At 34.9% G+C, this 20,081-nt stretch overlaps 1 protein-coding gene across 1 annotated transcript; it reads left to right on the top strand.

Annotated features, from left to right (window-relative positions):
- The first annotated feature begins 2,333 nt into the window (after positions 1-2,333).
- LOC141693715 (chlorophyll a-b binding protein 6, chloroplastic-like) lies at positions 2,334-3,939 on the top strand. The gene is made up of 4 exons (XM_074498875.1): positions 2,334-2,618; positions 2,922-3,024; positions 3,115-3,403; positions 3,560-3,939. The coding sequence occupies exons 1-4, from the start codon at positions 2,422-2,424 to the stop codon at positions 3,703-3,705; spliced, it is 735 nt and encodes a 244-aa protein (XP_074354976.1). The 5' UTR covers positions 2,334-2,421; the 3' UTR covers positions 3,706-3,939.
- Positions 3,940-20,081: the final 16,142 nt, after the last annotated feature.

Genomic DNA, 20,081 nt, shown 5'->3' with positions numbered 1-20,081 from the left:
GTTTCATGGGATTGGGCTTTATAATTTGGGTTAACCCGGCCCAATAATTAATGTGGTATTGGTGTTTCTGATTATACAATGAAAAATGGAAGTCCAGTTGGTGATAAAAGAGGGGCAACGGTAGCAAGGCCTCGATGGATTTTCAGTTAAATTGTATTTAGCCTGTTGGGAAATAGTGAGACACTTCTGTACTATTTTGGAAATAATTATGTCACAATGCAAATCTTTAGGTTAAGTACATGTTGGTTCAACTTTACAAAGTACAATCGTTATAAAACAAATTTCTCAATTTTGTCCATTATTTTTGTTTAACACTGTCAAATAATGGATGTCTAATACAAATGTCAATTCTAAGAAAGTTGTGAACGGTGTTAAAATTTTTTTATTGAAAATACGGTTATTTTATACCTTAATTCTTTTAATTTAATATTGTGTAATTTCACATTAAGCTCGTTTGGTATTGTTGTTGCATATAGGTATAACAATTTTTTGCTGAAAAGCTGTCAGTAAGGTGTTTGGTAAATTCTAAAAAAATCGCTTTTGATCTAAAAATTGTCGTTAGCAAAAGCATGTCCCTCGTACTTTTGGAAAAAGCTGTTTTCAGCTTTTTGTAAGAAATAACTATCAATTTTATCATCAGACATTCTCAAAACATTATTTTTATATATCATATCTCAAAATATGAATAAATTAAAAAAAATTACCAAACAGTCATCTAATTTTCCTGACAGCCCTTTTTCCAACAACACTTTTCTCACAGTACAGCAGTTTTCAACGATACTCTCAAACGAACACTTTTCTCACAGTACATCAGTTTTCAATGACACTCTCAAACGGAGCCTAAGATTGTTTCTCTATATATGCTATTAGGAGCCAACAAAGCATTGATGTAATGGTTGAAATCGTGTCCCCATGCGGGAGGCACGAATATTGAACACGAATCGTAACATGCACAATTTTGTTTATTTAAATTACAATCATCATTTGATTTGTACTTTTAGTTCAGATCATAGAAATACAATTAAATATAAAGTGACCTCCAGATGATAGGTTCGATTTCAGTTGAATTCACAAATTTAAGCAGGGGATCGCATTAGAAAGAGGAAAGGAATTGAAGCTCTTGCCTAGTCTTAGCAAAAGAAGAAAGTTCGAGCTCTTGGGGCCCAAAGCAAATTTGATCGCAAGTAGTCATTTATTTGGTACCTCCCAAGGAGCTAAAAATGGCCGGCAGATTGGCAGTACCTTCCCGGCCATGGGACAAACTCTCTTCACATGAGCTACGGTAGCCAACTAATTTTGGTTTCCAATTTTAATAAGCTTATTTCTGTTGATATTTTTTATTTAAAAAATAGTCTACCCATGCTAATTGAGAACTGAGATATAACCGTTGCCTCTAAAGTCGGTATGGATGATTAATGGGTTAAAAATATTTGATAAATTTTAATAATTTATTTAAATTTTTAAAAATTATTGTTAAATTGTAAATCAGTAACTCAATCGACTAGTTTTAGGATTCAACTAAAATTTTAAAGGATTTTGAAAATTATTGAGTATTTAATTTGGATTTTAAATAATCCTTTAACATCTGAGGATATTTAACAAGAATTAGAAAAAGTCTTTTTAAAATATAAGTGTATTCAATCTAGATTTTAAAAAGTCAATCAAAATTTGGTGGTATTCGAGTTTGATTTTAAAAAATCCATCAAATTTGATGGTATTCAAAAGTTCATGGATTTTCATTTATTTAAAAAAGTTGTGAATTTTGATGGATTTTGTAGTATATTTTTAATATTTTGAAATATCTTCAAAATACATGAGATTTTGATAGATCTCTGAAAAAACTTCACGAAATCTGCAAGATTTTTGAATCAACTCCATCAATATCTGCGAACAATTAAAATTAACAAATTTTTTTTAAAATTTATAAATTATTATTAATTTTTTAAAATGTGAAATGAATACACCCCTATTAATTTTGGAAATCTGTACTACGAATATAAGATGTTAATTATTATTCTGAATATTTAGTATTTTCTTTATATAGCCATAGAGGAGAATGAGATAAAACACTGACAATCCTACTTTCATTTTCATAAATTTTTGCAATTGAGACAGTCAACCTACACCACAAGATAATGGTACAAAATTGTTGACCACGCATAACTCATCCACTGGATTAGGATATTCCAGATGGGTCCCCACACATTGTTACATTCCACGTGGACCAATCATAAGCTATGTACTATCACCCTTAGCCCACAAAAATCAACATTAGGATCTTACCTACAGCCTACTCTTCTTGTATATATACTTGCACTCCCTTGCTACTCTTTTCTTCATTCTTACCTTTCCTGCTCTCCTCCTCTTCAATTTCAAAACTGTTTTTGTTAAAATACTATCTTTAAAGTTATAAACATAGAAATGGCGTCTAAGGCTTTGATGAGCTGCAACATGGCAGCAGTGCATCCGTCTGTTCTTTCGTCTTCCAAGTCGAAATTTGCAACTGCATTGCCAATGCCATTGGTTAGTGCCAATGGTACAACATCCCGGTTCATGATGAGTGCTGAGTGGATGCCTGGACAGCCCCGACCTGCCCACCTCGACGGATCTGCACCTGGGTACGTGCATTTTGTAATTGCAACATATATGCTTTCAAGGTTTAGGCACATGAATTGTACAATGTTAGACATAGAATGTGGTTTGTGTCACAAGATATACTAAGTTGGCCAACCAAGTGTTGGTGGTAGTTGAGTTTTTGTACCCTTGCGGGCAATTAACAAAAAAATATATATACTAAGTTGACAAGTACTTGCAAGTTGTAAGATTAGAGAAACAGTGTATCAACATTAACCAGAACAATAAATGACCCAACTAAACATATTTGTTAGCTAACATACATGTGATGTTCTTTTAATTTACAGAGATTTCGGATTTGACCCACTAGGACTAGGAGAAGTCCCAGAAAATCTTGAGAGATTCAAGGAGTCTGAGCTCTACCACTGCAGATGGGCCATGCTTGCTGTTGTAAGTTCATTTTTATCTTGATTAACATTATTTACTTGATTAGTTTGTGATTAAATTTGTTAATAACATGAAGTAATGTTTATAATTCAGCCAGGGATTTTGGTGCCCGAGGCATTAGGATTGGGTAATTGGGTACAGGCTCAACAATGGGCTGCAATCCCCGGAGGACAAGCATCGTACTTGGGCAACCCTGTTCCCTGGGGTACTCTCCCCACCATATTGGCAATTGAATTTCTTGCCATTGCTTTTGTTGAACACCAAAGAAGCATGGAGAAAGACCCTGAAAAGAAAAAGTACCCCGGTGGTGCTTTCGACCCTTTAGGCTACTCCAGGGACCCCAAAAAGTTCGAGGAAATGAAGCTCAAGGAAGTCAAAAATGGTAAGCAAAACTCAATTGATCAGCCTGTTCATTCCTCTTGCTTAAATAAATTACATTTTCCTTATGAGAAAATATTTACTGAGAAGAAGAAGAAGAAGAAGAGCTAACTAAATATTTTCTGCTACGATGTTTACTGATGTTGGGATAACGTAACAGGACGTCTTGCTATGTTAGCCTTTGTGGGATTCTGCGTTCAACAATCAGCATATCCAGGGACAGGACCATTGGAGAACTTAGCAGCTCACTTGGCTGACCCATGGCACAACACCATCGGAGATATCGTTATCCCCAGAGGACTGTAAAAGCATTTATTACTTCTGTTTTGTATCTCATGAAACTTCAACTTGTAACAATTGTGTATCTAGCTCATGTGTGTTGTTTACAACTTTCAAGTAGCCCCTCGTCCTTTTGCTGATGCCTGATACATTAGACTAGTTGTTTGAAAACTGATTTCTTCTTTATTGTTTGGTTACTTTGTGTTGTAATTTTGTATTTTTTTAAATCAAAAAGAGCTCATAGAATCTTTGTTTATGGAATTTACAGATTATATATATCTTGTCATAAGTATAAGCAATGAGCATGAATAAATTTCTCTACAAAAGAAGAGAGTAAACCTGATGATTTGGAATTCGGAAATCCAATTTCTAATCTCAGTAAACACCTGTAGTTTTTTTTTCCAAGAAACTAAACTAAATCTCAGAAGTTATTACTTTGATTTCTTAAAATAAAAGTTCTTTTTTTAATATTGATAGACACACAAAAATAATTACGAAAAATTGTTACAAAATTACATTACATGCAATATGAAATAATTTAATTGGTTATATTATTGTGAATGTTTAGGTTTCATTTATATTTAACCAATAAATATATGACATTTGTAATTATTTTGGATACAAATTTTGTGCCCCTAGCATTTTTTTAATTATAAAAGGGTTTTTTTTATTATAATGCCCCATTTTAAAAAGTGGTTTACAAATATATTCTATTTATAGCTATATTTTTAAATACATCCCATATTTAGAAAAATTTACAAATTTAAGTTAATGATAACTAACTTTGTTATTTTACATTTGTAAAACACATATATAACCTCTTTCATGTAACTGGATGGTGATACCTTAATAAAAATCTTGCTACCAAAAGATAAACCATATTAACTTCACCTCAAAAATTAGTATCTATGTTCCTTAACCTCTGTTTTATAATTTCATTCCTGAAAATATTTTTAGTAATTAAAAATATTATTGTAAATACAGTAAAACCTCGATAAATTAATAACCTCGTTAAATTAATAATTTCTTGTAACCCCGAGCCTGGCCCTTTATGCTAAATTAATAATTCGCTAAATTTATAAGATAATATTTTTTTATTAATGCATATAAGTCCCATATGTTGTGCATATGTTGTATACTTGATGATTTCACAAACAAAACACCTAAGTACATTTTACTTACTGAAATAATGTAGCACTCGACGGATAAGAATTTTAGTACCGACGGATAAATCTATAGTCCCGAAGGATAATGATTTATTATCCATCGAGTGAGTAGCTTATGTAATAGTGAGTCTGTAGCACATTTCCGCATACACCTTTGTATAGATTCTGTAGTAGCATATAAGTCATGTTGACTTTAACTAGATATGCAGAATAGGTTGATTAATTGTACATAGATGATGTCTTGTAATTCTGCATAAATGAATTGAAGTCAAGTGCCAAAATAGCTACCGACGGATGATTAACAAAGCCATCGACGGATGATCAAATGGCTATCAACGGATGTTTTATATAGCAGTCGACGGATGATCAATAAAGCCATCAACGGATGATCATAAAGTCGACGGATGATCATGTACCCAACGGATAAAGAATTCAAACATCAGTTGACAGTGACAACTGGTCACATGCGTCGGGATGTATGCAAATGGAATGAGAAAGCCTATTAACTGGGTAATAGAAGAAAAACTAGCAAAGCATAAAAACTGATAGTTTTTATAATGATTCTATCTTTTGACTTTGTAATCTTGGTAATATATAAACCAAGAAGTAACAAATAGAAACTAAGATCTGAGATACAAAAAGTGAGAAACATTTGTAAGCAGAATTATTAGCATTTCTCTGTATTCTCAGTAGTTCAAATTTGTAAGCAGCTGTGAGCATTCTTGCACACAGAGTTCTCTCAATATAATATATATCTCTGGCGGAATTATTTAAATCCACCAGAAAGTTTTTAAAAACTCTTGTTCTAATTACTTATGTTTTGATTCACTTAAGTTTTTATTCCGCATTGTGATAATCAAAACACTTATATTTGTATTCGAGTTTGAACATTTTTATTTTAAGAAACAAGTTCAAGAATTTCATTCAACCCCCCTTCTGTAATTCTTGCTATATTGTTAAGGGACTAACACCATATAATATATAAATTAATAATTGCATATTACATCAAAATTATAGATTTCTGAGATGCAATTTTATAGTAAGCCTCAATTGTAATCTGTTTTTTTTTTAAAAATAGATGTCGTCTTGTAATTCATCTTGAATCTTTCTTAATGCATTATGGAGTTCTAGCATACTATGTTCATATTGCAAGAGGAAATTACGTAATGTAATTGTTGCTTTAAGGACATCTTTTGGTGAGACTGGCTCCAATGTGTACTATCAACTTCATCTTCTTTCTTAATAATTTGTTCATCATCCAACAATTTACTTAAATTTATAAATATTTCTTAATGTTATTTTAAGTATTCAATAGATGAAAATAAATTATTATTCTGAGAATTGTATATGTTATAAATTTTTTAAATAATATATCTCTATAAATTAATAAATTATTAATATATCGATAAATAAATAAATTATTAATTTAGCGATATATTAATATTTCGATTAATTAATAATTTTTCATGGTCCCACAGGTAATAATTTATCGAGGTTTTACTGTATTCATAAAATAGAACATCAATTTGGGACATATCATATAAATACCCATTATAAAAAGCCAGTGTTTTTTACCTTACAATTTTGAGTATCCGTTCTAATAAATTTTGATATGAAGTGTGAACCTTGATTTAAAAATCTATTATATCTTAATGAGCACTAGTGAAGAGCACATCAAATTAGTACTAAGAACGACATTTTTGTAAATATTTTGACCCATATTTTTGAAATTTGACCGGTGGGTCGGCTCATATTCAAAAATCAACTAATTCCTATACAAATATGCAAAGATCCACGGACTATCCACATCTTAAATGGTATTTAAAATTATTAAAAAAATAATTATCAATATTAAAAAGATCAAACATATTATTAAAAATAGATTTTTTTATACCAAATCAATTACAGATTCACAATTCATGTCTTCAGTAATTCAAATTCAAAAATTATTACTACTTTCCTTAATAATCATTATCTTCTTCTTATTTCTTTGTTAGAGGCCAAATCATTCAGTATCAAATTCAAAAATCAGAATCAATCTTAAATAATTTTGAATTGCTTTGTTATTGAATATCTGACATCTATTTCAAAATTGAATTCATAATTTTATTCTAATCTTCTTCTCATTATTATATGTATATGTATAAAAGCCATGTATTTTCTTAAATCGTTAGCATTACTCATTTAATTAGTATGTTGCTCGGATTTATCTCAATCTTGATTTAATCGATTTAATTTTTTGATGTTTCAGGAAGATAGACAATGGGTGATTTTTGTTGTTGGTGATATATTCTTCATTTTTGAATCTACTGAACATAATGAGTAAGTTTTTTTTACATACTTTATATAATTTACAATTTCAATTTTATGCACTCTAAGTGTCTGATATTTTGTTTAATATGGCTGCTTTAGTATACAATGCGACAGACGAAGGCTCCTAATACAACTTCAAAGGATGGTTATGATACACATACACAATATCTATCTACTAATACTGATATACTCTAATCACATACAATACATACACATAAATAGGATGGGTGAATCGGTGGAGCTTCCGAGTGGACTCGGTATTGCCAGGCGATATTATTCGTATCCGATGCACTTATCCTAGCATGTTTTTTTATCTTCAATTTTTCGATTTTATATCTTCATTCGATCATCCCGTAGATTACTTCTTTTTCTAATTTGATTTGATTGTGAAGTTATATGCAACTGCTCACTTTGTAATATCTGGTAATTATCTTTTATTGCTTATGTTCATCAAATTATTAGCTGAAAACACTATAATTCCTGTTAAATTATATGTGTTTTACTATCTGATTCAAATACTGTTTTCACCTTTTAGTTCAATTTTGTGCAGTACTAGGCCTGGGAACTATGTAACCATCATCCGCCTTTCCTTTCTAATTAAACTGTGTTATGTTTAGAATTAATTTAGAGCCTCCCGTTGTACACCTTGAGTTTTTTAGTTTTCTTAAGTTCTGTATATGACAACCTTTAAGGCTATATCATAATTAACTATTTTCTGAAGTGCTACAAAGTTCTGATTTGGAGAAGAAGAATCACTGTTATAAAATAAATGTCTTTACAAATGATAGACACTTCCAAGATTCGATTATGAGGCTTGTTAGGCACAAAGCATGCACTAATAATTTACACAAGTATACGCGTTCACAAGTAATATAGAATAATTTCTAGTTCGTTCCCACAGAGACTCTGATTAATTATATTTAATTAACACTTACTCACCAATGTATGATTACTTCTCAATGTCAAGACAATAACACTTTGTTAGGAATATGTGTATTAGTTTGATGATGAGTTAAGCAAAACACTTAAGTAGAAATCTAGTGTTTGTAGCCTCAACGGATAAGACCATCTTGGCTATCCGTTGAAGGAGTAGTTGTACTTAGCAATAAGTTTAGTATTGTAGCACATTTCACTCTCTGGTTTCAAGCTGTAATTCTTAGATGTTGTTAGGAAATAATCAATCATGTTGACTACTAATGGATGTACAAATAGGAGGGCTAATTGTAAATATTTCATGCCTTGTAATTTTGTATAAGTGAAGAAGTGTCAACGGATATTGAAGACCTTCAACGGATAAGAAAAAAAGCTTCAACGGATGTCTCTATTGCTTCAACGGATAATATCCATCAACGGATAAGTGCTTCAACGGATAAAGACTTCAACTGATAATGCATCAACGGATAAAGCTTCAACGGATAAAGCATCAACGGATAAGGCATCAACGGATGAAAGCTTCAACGGATGCTTAGTTCATTAGCAGTTGATAGTGACAATTCACAAGCTGACAGAGGCACATGGGTTGACAGAGACATACTGGAATGTGGAAGCCTCTAGGAGGAATCGAGAAAATGCAGCATTTCCATTCTGATGCAAACAAGGAAGTATTCAAAGATTTACGGATTATCCTAGATTGCATTGGATAGAGAAATGAAGAAGAAACATGTGAAGAATCTTTTCAATTGTATTTTACAGTTTGTCTTCACTTGTAAACTTGGTGATATATAAACCAAGTAGCAGCTAGTAATTAGATATGAATTTTCCTGAGCTGTTTAGAAATATCAAAAGAGAAAATCATCTAGTTTGTACTAGGAAGCAGCTGTGATTTAATTCTTTGAATCACAGATTTTCTGAAATAACACATCTCTGGTGGAACAACAAATCCACCAGAAAAGTTTATAAGTTCTTTGTGCTCATTACATTTGTGTTTGAATATATATCTGTCTGCATCAGCTTCAAGCAATTCACACACATTTGATCACTCAAACACTTAGCCTTAGAAACTGCTCAAAACTTGAAAAAGTTTTGAGATTTACATTCAACCCCCCTTCTGTAAATCTCATTGTTAGTCCACTGGGAATAACAATTGGTATCAGAGCAAGCTCTTAACATACAAAGAGTTTAAAGATCTATTCTGCTAACATCATGAGTGCACAGAAGAATCCTCCTGCTACCATCATGAGTAGGAAGGATATTGGTGTAAAGATCCCAGTCCTGGAAAAAGATAATTATCATCACTGGAAAGTGAAGATGCATTTACATCTTCTTTCTCAAGATGAAAGCTACATCAATTGTATTGAAAATGGTCCTCACATCCCTCACAAAGTAGCCACAGCTGCTACTGCAACAGTTGCTGTTGGACAGTCCATTCCCAAGCCAAAAGCAGAATGGACTATTGAAGACATGGAAGAAATCCACAAGGATAAGAGAGCTATGAACATTTTGTTTAATGGCTTAGATCAAGATATGTTTGACAATGTCATCAATAGCCAAACTGCAAAGGAAGTTTGGGATACTGTACAAATCATCTGTGAAGGTACTGAGCAGGTCAGAGAGAACAAGATGCAGCTTCTTATTCAACAGTATGAATATTTTCACTTTGAAGAAGGTGAATCATTAAATGATACCTTCAACAGGTTTCAGAAACTGTTGAATGGATTGAAGCTGTATGGTAGAGTGTACCAAGTCAAGGATTCCAACTTAAAATTTCTTAGGTCTCTGCCAAAGGAATGGAAGCCCATGACTGTCTCTTTGAGAAATTCTCAAGATTATAAGAACTTCACACTTGAAAGACTATATGGAATTCTGAAGACTTATGAACTTGAAATGGAGCAGGATGAGCTGTTGGAAAAGGGAAAGAGAAAAGGAGGAACAGTTGCTCTTGTAGCTGACAGTGAGAAGATGGAAGCCAGGAATGAGGAGAAGACAATGCCAAGTCTCAAAATTGGCACAAGCAAATCAGAATCAAGCAAGGGTAAAGAGCAAGTTGTTGAGGATGAAGACAATTCCAGTCAGGATGAATCTGATGATATTGAAGAACATTTGGCCTTTCTGTCCAAGAGGTTTGCAAAAATGAAGTTCAGGAAAAACACAAAGTTCACTAAGCCAAACAAAAACATGGTGGACAAATCAAAGTTCAAATGTTACAATTGTGGCATTAGTGGACACTTTGCAAGTGAGTGTAGGAAGCCAAATTCTGAGAAAAAGAAATTTGAGCAAGTTGATTACAAAAAGAAGTATTTTGATTTGCTCAAACAAAAGAAAAGAGTTTTTCTCACTCAAGATGATTGGGCAGCAGATGGGGTAAATGAAGATGATGATGTGGAATATGTCAACCTAGCCCTGATGGCTAATTCTGATGAAAATGAAACTAGTTCATCAAGCAACCAGGTAATTACTACTGATCTCTCTCAGCTTTCTAAACATGAATACAATGAAGCCATAAATGATATGACCAATGAATTATATCATTTGCGTGTTTCCCTTAAATCACTAGCAAAAGAAAACACTAGGATCAAGGAGAATAATGTGTTTTTAAGTGATAGGAATGCTGTGTTAGAGGATCAGGTAATTGAGCTTGAAAAGATAAAACTTAAATGCTTGACTGTTGAGAGTGAACTAGCAGAAGCTGTTAAGAAAGTAGAAATTCTTTCTACACAGTTAGAAAGTGAGCAAGAGGTAATCAAGGCCTGGAAAACATCTAGGGATGTTAGTGTTCAGATTGCAAAGGTTTAGGGAATTGAATCATTCTGTGAGGATGCCTGGAAGAAAAAACAAAAAGGAGTTAGAATTAATTGATGGATTGTCAACGGATGTGGAATCAACGGATGATGAAAGTTATCCGTTGAAGGAAGAAAAGGAGCATCCGTTGAAGGCTCATCAATTAAAACATGCAAGTTCTTTTAAAAATAAAAGTCTCAATAAAAAGAATGATTCAACTCTCAAGAACTTTGTCAAAGAAGGAGCTAGCACATCCAGAGATGTCAGTAAGGTGAATATAGGACACATGACTTTAGATCAGCTAAAAGATAGGCTTAAGTTGGTTGAGGATAAGAAGGAAACTAAAAGAAAATCTAAAAGAAATGGGAAGGTAGGGATTAATAAACATAACAATTACACACCTTATAGGTATGCTCCTAGAAAAAGCTGTGTGCATTGTAAAAGTGTTAATCACCTATCTGATAATTGCAAATCTGTTAAAAATGCTCCCATGCCTTCAAATCCCTCCATGCCTAACATGTCTATGTCACCTCTGCATGCTATGCCTGTTATGTCTCACCAGAATCCCCATGCACATTTTGCAAACATGCCATATATTAATAATCCTTATTTTACTGCATTTAGTATGCCTCAAATGCCATACAATATGCCTATGTGGAATAACATGTTTGCACAACCTATGCCTTAGTCCACTGGGAATAACACACTTAAGGTTGATTAACTAATTATTAACTACGAGAATTAAACACTTAAATTAACACTTGAATTCACAATATTAAACACACATGAGATCATAACTTCATTACTACTTCATTCAATAGTCATTGTTATTACCCTTAGCATGTAACGGTGATGATATTAATCGAACAACATGAAACTGATAAAAGCAAACTTTCGTTGCACAAGTACCATTCTACCAAGCATCCACAAATAAGATAGAAGTTGAATAGGCATCAATTATGTTGAGAGCCTATATGTCTACAGAATTTGACAACATAACGATTTAAGCACAAGTTATTCATTATGATTACACGGGGCAAGTAAAACAGTTAGATTTACCCACTAAATCTCAAGATTCACTGTCGCTTCACAAGAGATTAACAGACTATCTTATATATTCGCGACGCACATAAGACGAATAAGCACAACCTATGCTAGATATAATACAATCATCACATACCAAGGTATTAAACAATTAACTAAAGAAATCCATAGTAAATCTGCTACGACCCCATGATCACGATTAGCCCATGATAGAACTCATCGTCACCATGGGTTCATATGAAAACATGATAATAACACAACGATATAAACCAATAAAAATACTTAATAAAAACAAAGTATGTCACAAGAGTATTAAGGTTCAAAGTAAAGAAAACTAGCATCCACTGTTACAACGAATTAAAAGAATCACAAAATAACGTATGCTTCATCTTCTTCATTGTGGTGTGCTAAAACGGTCTTATTAATCTTCTCTCCTTGCTCCTTACTTGCTACTTGTTGTTGTGAAATGTCTCCCAAGATTGCTTATATAAGAGTCCACAAAAGACAGCGCCGTCAGAAGCCCAATAAGAAGTCAAATTAGAAAATCCAGATTCTAAAATTACGACCCCAGGCGGCCGCCTACATTCCCATGCGGGCACCTGCTCTCCAGGAGGTCACCTGCAAGCTCCAGGTGGGCGCCTGCACAGTTTCTGGAGACTGTGGAATGACAGTCTCGTAATACCCCTTCCGTCTCACAGAATGGGATACATCCCCTGATGATCTGGTCAGCTCCTTGTCTAAACAAATATGGTTCATCCCACATGTACCACTTCACCTCATGCAAAAACTTTTTTTTAGCCGCATCCATATTATGAGGCATTATATTGCCGACAAGATAATTCGCAATGTTTGTAAACCATGGCTCTTTCTCTTGAACTGCGAACAACTGCTCATCTGGAAAAGATTCGTTGATCAATGTCTTATCATGTGAAGTAGAATCGGGATTCTCCAATCTAGAGAGATGGTCAGCTACTTGATTTGCAGTACCTTTTCGGTCCTTGATCTCTAACTCAAATTCCTGTAGTAAGAGCACCTAACGAATAAGTCTAGGTTTCGAATCCTTCTTTGAGGCCAGATAGCGAATTGCAGCGTGATCAGTGAACACTGTCACCTTTGTCCCAAGTAGATAAGATCGAAATTTTTTGAAACCAAAAACTATAGCCAAGAGCTCCTTCTCAGTAGCGGTGTAGTTCATTTGAGCTCCATTTAACGTCTTACTAGCATAGTAGACCACATGAAAGATATTATTCTTGCGCTGCCCAAGAACTGCTCTCACTGTATAATCACTTACATCGCACATCATCTCAAAAGGTTTTGTCCAATCAGGTGCCGTAATAACTGGTACAGTTATTAAACTCTTCTTGAGAGTCTCGAATGCTGCCAAGCATTCATTATCAAATTTGAAAGACACATCTTTCTCGAGCAAGTTGCACAACGGCTTAAATATCTTAGAGAAGCCCTAGATGAAATGCCGATAAAAATCCGCATGACCAAGAAAACTACGGATTCCTTTAACAGAAATAGGTGGCGGAAGATTTTCAATGACCCCCACCTTGGCTTTATCCACCTCAAGGCCTTTCCTAGAGACTTTATGCCCAAGAATGATGCCTTGTTGCACCATGAAGTGACATTTTTCCCAATTGAGCACCAAATTAGTTTCCACACACCTTTTGAGCACCAAACGGAGATTATTCAAACATTCATCAAATGAATGTCCAAAGACGGAGAAGTTATCCATGAACACTTCGATATTATTTCCAATCATATAAGAGAATATAGCCATCATGCATCTCTGAAAAGTGGCAGGTGCACCACATAAGCCAAAAGAAACTCTGCGAAAAGCAAACGTGCCAAATGGACAAGTGAAAGTAGTCTTTTCTTGATCTTCTGGTGCAATACAAATCTGATTATAACCCGAATAGCCATCCAGAAGACAATAATACTCATGACCAGCCAACCTGTCAAGCATCTGATCAATAAATGGAAGAGGGAAGTGATCCTTCCTCGTGGCTTTATTCAACTTTCTGTAGTCCATGCATACCATCCATCATGTGACTGTTCGAGTGGGGATGAGCTCGTTCTTCTCATTTGCTATCACAGTAATACCCCATTTCTTAGGTACACATTGCACGGGGCTCACCCAAGAACTGTCAGAAATAGGATATATGATTCCTGCATCCAGCCACTTTAGAATTTCTTTCTTCACCACTTCTTTCATGATAGGATTAAGTCTTCGTTATTGCTCAACAGTCGGCTTGCTACCTTCCTCTAGCAGAATTTTATGCATGCAGTACGAAGGGCTGATCCCTTTTATATCTGTTATAGTCCATCCGATGGCCGATTTGAATTCTCTCAAGATCCTCAAGAGCTTGTCCTCTTCACTACCTGAAAGGTTAGATGCAATAATAACAGGCAAAGTAGATGCATCTCCTAAAAAAACATACCTCAAGTGTTCATGCAATGGTTTAAGCTCCAAAGTAGGTGCTTCCTCAATAGATGGTTTGAGATTTCCCTCAGCATTCTTGAGATCAGTATTACCAAGAGATTCAAATGGCATGTCTAGCTTTTGCTTACAAGGAGAAGCATTTAGATATTGTAGTTGCTCATTGCCTTCCTCATCTTCACTGTCAAATTCCCCCAATAAGGTTTTTTCTAAGGCATCAGACCTTAGCACATGATCAAGTTCTGAAGTTACTGTAGAATCAATCAAATCCACCTTGAAGCACTCCTCATCTTCTGTAGGGAATTTCATTGCATTGAATACATTGGATGTTACATCATGATCTTGCACCCGCATAGTAAGTTCACATTTTTGCACATCGATCAAGGTACGGCCTGTAGCCAAGAAAGGTTTTCTCAAGATTATGGGAATCTTCTTATCTTCCTCGAAATCCAGAATGACAAAGTCTGCAGGAAAGATGAGTTTATCCACCTTTACTAACACGTCCTCCACGATGCCTCGTGGGTATGTAATAGAACGATCAGCCAATTGTAGAGACATGTAGGTGGGCTTTGGATCAGGCAAATTCAGCTTTTTGAAGATAGACAACGGCATCAGATTGATGCTTGCTCCCAAATCGCAAAAGCACTTGTCGAATGACTACTTGCCAATAGTGCAAGGAATGGTGAAGCTACCTGGATCCTTAAGCTTTGGAGGTAATTTTTGTTGCAGCACAGCACTGCACTCTTCCGTTAGAGCAACGACATCAAGATCATCCAGTTTCACCTTCCTTGAAAGAATACCTTTCATAAATTTAGCATAACTAGGCATTTGCTCTAGAGCCTCAGCGAAAGGTATGTTGATGTGAAGTTTCTTGAACACCTCCAGAAACTTACCAAATTGCTTATCCAACTTTTGTTTTTGCAATCTCTTAGGAAAAGGTGGTGGAGGATAGAGGTGTTTCTCCCCTGTATTACCCTCAGGCAGAGTGTGTTCAACAGTAGTCTTCCTTGGTTCCCCTCTTTCTCCTTTTGCTTTTCTTCTTCATCTACAACTTCAGCTTCTCCATCTTTTACTTTTTCAGCTTCAGCAACTTTTCCAGACCTTAAGGTAACAGCTTTGACTTGCTCCTTAGCTTCCTTCCTGCCTGGCACTTCAGTATCACTGGGAAGTATGCCAGATTGATGATTGAGCAAGGCATTGGCCATTTGACCGATTTGATTCTCCAAGGTCTTGATAGAAATAGCCTGAATTTTGCACAACAGCTTTAGCTCCTCGAAATCAGCACTAGAAGGTGGAGCAGCACCTCCTTGTTGAGGATATGATTGCCTTTGAGTATATTGTTGAGGTTGCTGGAATCCAAGTGGATTAAACTGTTTACTTATAGCTTGCTGATATGGTTGCTGAACAACATTCTGATTGTTGCTCCAGCTGAAATTGGGATGATTTCTGTTATTAGGATGATAAGTAGCTGGCACAGGCTGTTGTGGTAGCTGATAATTGTTCACATACTGAACAGATTCATTAACAGGAGAACACTGATCCGTAGCATGAGAGCCTACACAAAGCTCACAAACAATAGCTATTTGATTGACTCCATAGTTGGCTAAAGAATCGACCTTCATAGATAGCGCTTGGAGCTGCGCTGCGATAGCTGTAGCTACATCAACTTCCAGAATACCTGCTACCTTCCCAGGCATCATCCTTTGAGTTGGGTTTTGATACTCATTTGCAGCATAGTTTCAATGAGATTATAGGCCTCAGTATAGCTTTTGGCCCACAAGGTGCCTCCAGAAGCTGCATCGAGCATGGGCCGAGATTGGGCCCCCAAACCATTGTAGAACCCAGTGATCACCATCCATTCAGGCATACTATGATGTGGACACTTTCTCAACATCTCCTTATAGTGCTCCCAAGCTTCGCACATAGATTCTGTTGGTTGCTGTGCAAACTGAGTAAGAGCACTCCTTATAGCTGAAGTCTTGGCCATTGGATAGAACTTCACCAGAAACTTTTACGCAAGATCTTCCCAAGTAGTGATGGACCCAGCTGGTAAAGAATGTAACCAGTCCTTAGCTTTATCCCTCAGAGAGAATGGAAAAAGTCTCAGCTTGATAGCCTCATCAGTAACACCATTATATTTGAAAGTACTGCAGATCTCGACAAAATTCCTAATGTGCATGTTGGGATCTTCAGTCGCAGCACCTCCGAAAGAAACAGAATTCTGCACCATCTGAATAGTGCCCGGCTTGATTTCGAAAGTATTGGCCTAAATAGCCGGATGAATGATGCTTGACTGAATATCATCAATTTTAGGCCGAGAAAAGTCCATAAGAGCTGGATCTGCTGGAACTATACGATCACCCATTATTATCGGTTCTTTCTTTTCACTCTCTTTATCCGAATCTTCAAAATTTATCTTCTCCGGAATGTCAAGAACTGAATCTGTCTCCTCAGCCGTATCTAGAGTCCTCTTGCGAGTGCGAGAACGTGTTTGCATATACGCTCGCTAGAGTACCTGAAACACAACCGAAAACAGTAAGTAACAAGTCTTAATCAATGAGTCCTAATGACCACCGATGGCAAGTACATAAACTAAACAAATTAACACCGAGTCCCCGGCAGCGGCGCCAAAAACTTGTTAGGCACAAAGCATGCGCTAATAATTCACGCAAGTATACGCGTTCACAAGTAATATAGAATAATTTCTAGTTCGTTACCATAGAGACCTGATTAATTATATTTAATTAACACTTACTCACCAATGTATGATTACTTCTCAATGTCAAGACAATAACACTTAAGGTTGATTAACTAATTATTAACTATGAGAATTAAACACTTAAGTTAACACTTGAATTCACAATATTAAACACGCATGAGATCATAACTTCATTACTACTTCATTCAATAGTCATTGTTATTACCCTTAGCATGTAACTGTGATGATATTAATCGAACAACACGAAACTGATAAAAGCCAACTTTCATTGCACAAGTACCATTCTACCAAGCATCCACAATTAAGATAGAAGTTGAATAGACATCAATTATGTTGAGACCCTATATGTCTACAAAATTTTACAACTTAACGATTTAAGCACAACTTATTCATTATTATTACACAGGGCAAGTAAAACGGTTACAGTTACCCACTAATCATGCATACAATACATGAACCTATGCTAGCATGGCAAGTTCTAAATCTCAAGATTCATTGTCGCTTCACAAGAGATTAACAGGCTATCTTATATGTTCGCGACGCATATAAGACGAATAAGCACAACCTATGCTAGATATCATACAATCATCACATACCAAGGTATTAAACAATTAACTAAAGAAATCTATAGTAAATCCGCTACGACCCCATGATCACGATTAGCCCATGATAGAACTCATCGTCACCATGGGTTCATATGAAAATATGATAATAACACAACGATGTAACTAATAAAAATACTTAATAAAAATATAGTACGTCACAAGAGTATTAAGGTTCAAAGTAAAGAAAACTAGCATCCACTGTTACAATGAATTAAAAGAATCACAAAATAACGTATGCTTCCTCTTCTTTGTTGTGGTGTGCTAAAACGGTCTTCTTAATCTTCTCTCCTTACTCCTTGCTTGCTACTTGTTGTTGTGAAACGTCTCCCAAGATTGCTTATATAAGAGTCCACAAAAGACAGCGCCGTCAGAAGCCCAATAGAAGTCAAATTAGAAAATCCAGATTCTAAAATTACGACCCCAGGCGGCCGCCTCCATTCCCACGCGGGCGCCTGCTCTCCAGGCGGTCGCCTGCAAGCTCCAGGAGGGCGCCTGCACAGTTTCTGGAAAATTCCACTTCTTCTCTTCTGATTTTGTTGATTTCTTCGCACAATTCCCCGCAACTGATTCCAAGTACTTCCCTAGGCTTATTATGATGAAATCTCCCTAATTACGCAAGTTATACCCTGAAATGCAAAAATACTAGAAAAATGCATCAAATACTCAAAATACTTGATTTCAAGACATCAATTCAAGCCATTACAAGATGTTCTAAGTGGTATAAAATGCCACTTATCAAGGCTGTTGCTGACTTGCATTCTGCAAAAGAAAAGATTCTCAAGATAAAAGAAGAAGTGCAGATTAGCTAAGATCCCATAGGTGAATGAATCTGCTCTTAACAGATTGAAGAACATATCACTCCAGTAAAGGATCAATGAACTTGAAGTTGAGTATAGTATAAAGGAAAAGAAGCCGCATCTGCAAAAAGGTAAGAGGAATTTGATACTTCTGCTTAAATATTATTTATTGTTTTCTTTAAATTTTATGTTTTCAGTACATAGTCAAAATTAAGTCATTATTTTCGACCTTAAGAAAGTTTATGATATTGCGGAGGTCTGATGCTTCCTTTTGCAGTGATGCTAGAGCTTGCGATATTTTAAACTTACTCTCTTTTAAATGATAATTACTATTGTACACTCTTTTCAAGAGTAATAGTAGTTGGGTACAGAATCAGATGACCTGAACCAAAAGCAGCTATCAAAACTCCTGACCTCTGAGAGAGCATACCAACTTAAGACATAAATGACATGGAAATCAGGTTGATACCTAGCACAATAGAATTAACACTGACAGATACTGAAGCTGAGACATGCAATAGGACTTCCATCAAATAAATTATTAACCTAATACCGGACTTCCATCATATAAATTGTTTTGGCTTGGACAATTCTTCATACATTGCTATCTCCGGTAAGACTTGCTCAATGTCCATAAATCCCATCAAGTCCAATAAATCATTTGATACAAGATGGCATCAATAACATGAGATATTATAATCAAAAACATCTTTTTTAGTGGCCTGCAGGATTGAATCAGGGATAAAAACATGCTTTGCTTTGTACGTATTAGGGTGGGAAGAGAGGAATTTAACATATTAGCATTAGGCATCAAAGTGTAGTTGTGGAAGACATTAGGGGCAGGACAAGCAACCATGTAACAATACCTCTTTTCAATCTCATAAAACTTAAAGAATTTAAATTTCATTGGGCATCATGTATGCAATATGATTGGATTTACTGTCTTCTCATTCTCTAAATGTTAAAACTCTCTAATTCTGTACATTTGATGTGCCTATACCTCAATTAAAATTATGTAAAACTCGATTCGTGTCTTATTTAACAGGCTTATTATGATGCATTTCCCTGCTTCCTCTTATAGTCTATCAGAAGAATCATTTAAGCAAGATTTGCCTGCCAGTTTTGAAAGCATGATAAGGAAATATGTTGAGGCTATTATTTAGTATTTAATATTTGAAATATTTCAAAGTTTTTAGATTTTTCGGGTTTATTAATTTGAATTTCTTTCAAGTGAATTCTTGTGTTGTATATATGATTATTAAATAAAATGATTTTTTCTTGCTTTTTCAGATGAATGTCATCTAATTCCTTCAGGTGAACATCACTAATTATAAATGTTGTACTTGTTGATACGTAACTTATTGTCAATGTTGTTTCAAGATGGTCAACACATTCCTCCTATAAGAGATATGTCCTAAGTCCAATCATGTATGAGGATTTAGGAATAACTTTTATGTAATCTGTTTTGATTTCATTGATATTAATAAAAGACTTGTTTTGTTTTTATTGTGGGCTCTATCTATTTAAATATTTAAATAAGATATACCACAGTTTAGAGTAAAGCTTTTTATGGATTGTGATGAGATCATAATAATGAGA

Source organism: Apium graveolens, chromosome 10, assembly GCF_009905375.1.
Source record: "Apium graveolens cultivar Ventura chromosome 10, ASM990537v1, whole genome shotgun sequence".
In the NCBI taxonomy this organism is placed as follows: Eukaryota; Viridiplantae; Streptophyta; class Magnoliopsida; order Apiales; family Apiaceae; genus Apium; species Apium graveolens.
This window is presented reverse-complemented; position numbering and strand designations above follow the sequence as displayed.

Excerpts from the sequence above, each read along its gene's own strand:
- LOC141693715 (XM_074498875.1), top strand. The coding sequence starts at position 2,422 with ATGGCGTCTAAGGCTTTGATGAGCTGCAACATGGCAGCAGTGCATCCG. Across the intron at positions 2,619-2,921 it reads CTCGACGGATCTGCACCTGG|AGATTTCGGATTTGACCCAC; the intron begins GTACGTGCATTT and ends TTTAATTTACAG. Across the intron at positions 3,025-3,114 it reads GATGGGCCATGCTTGCTGTT|CCAGGGATTTTGGTGCCCGA; the intron begins GTAAGTTCATTT and ends TTTATAATTCAG.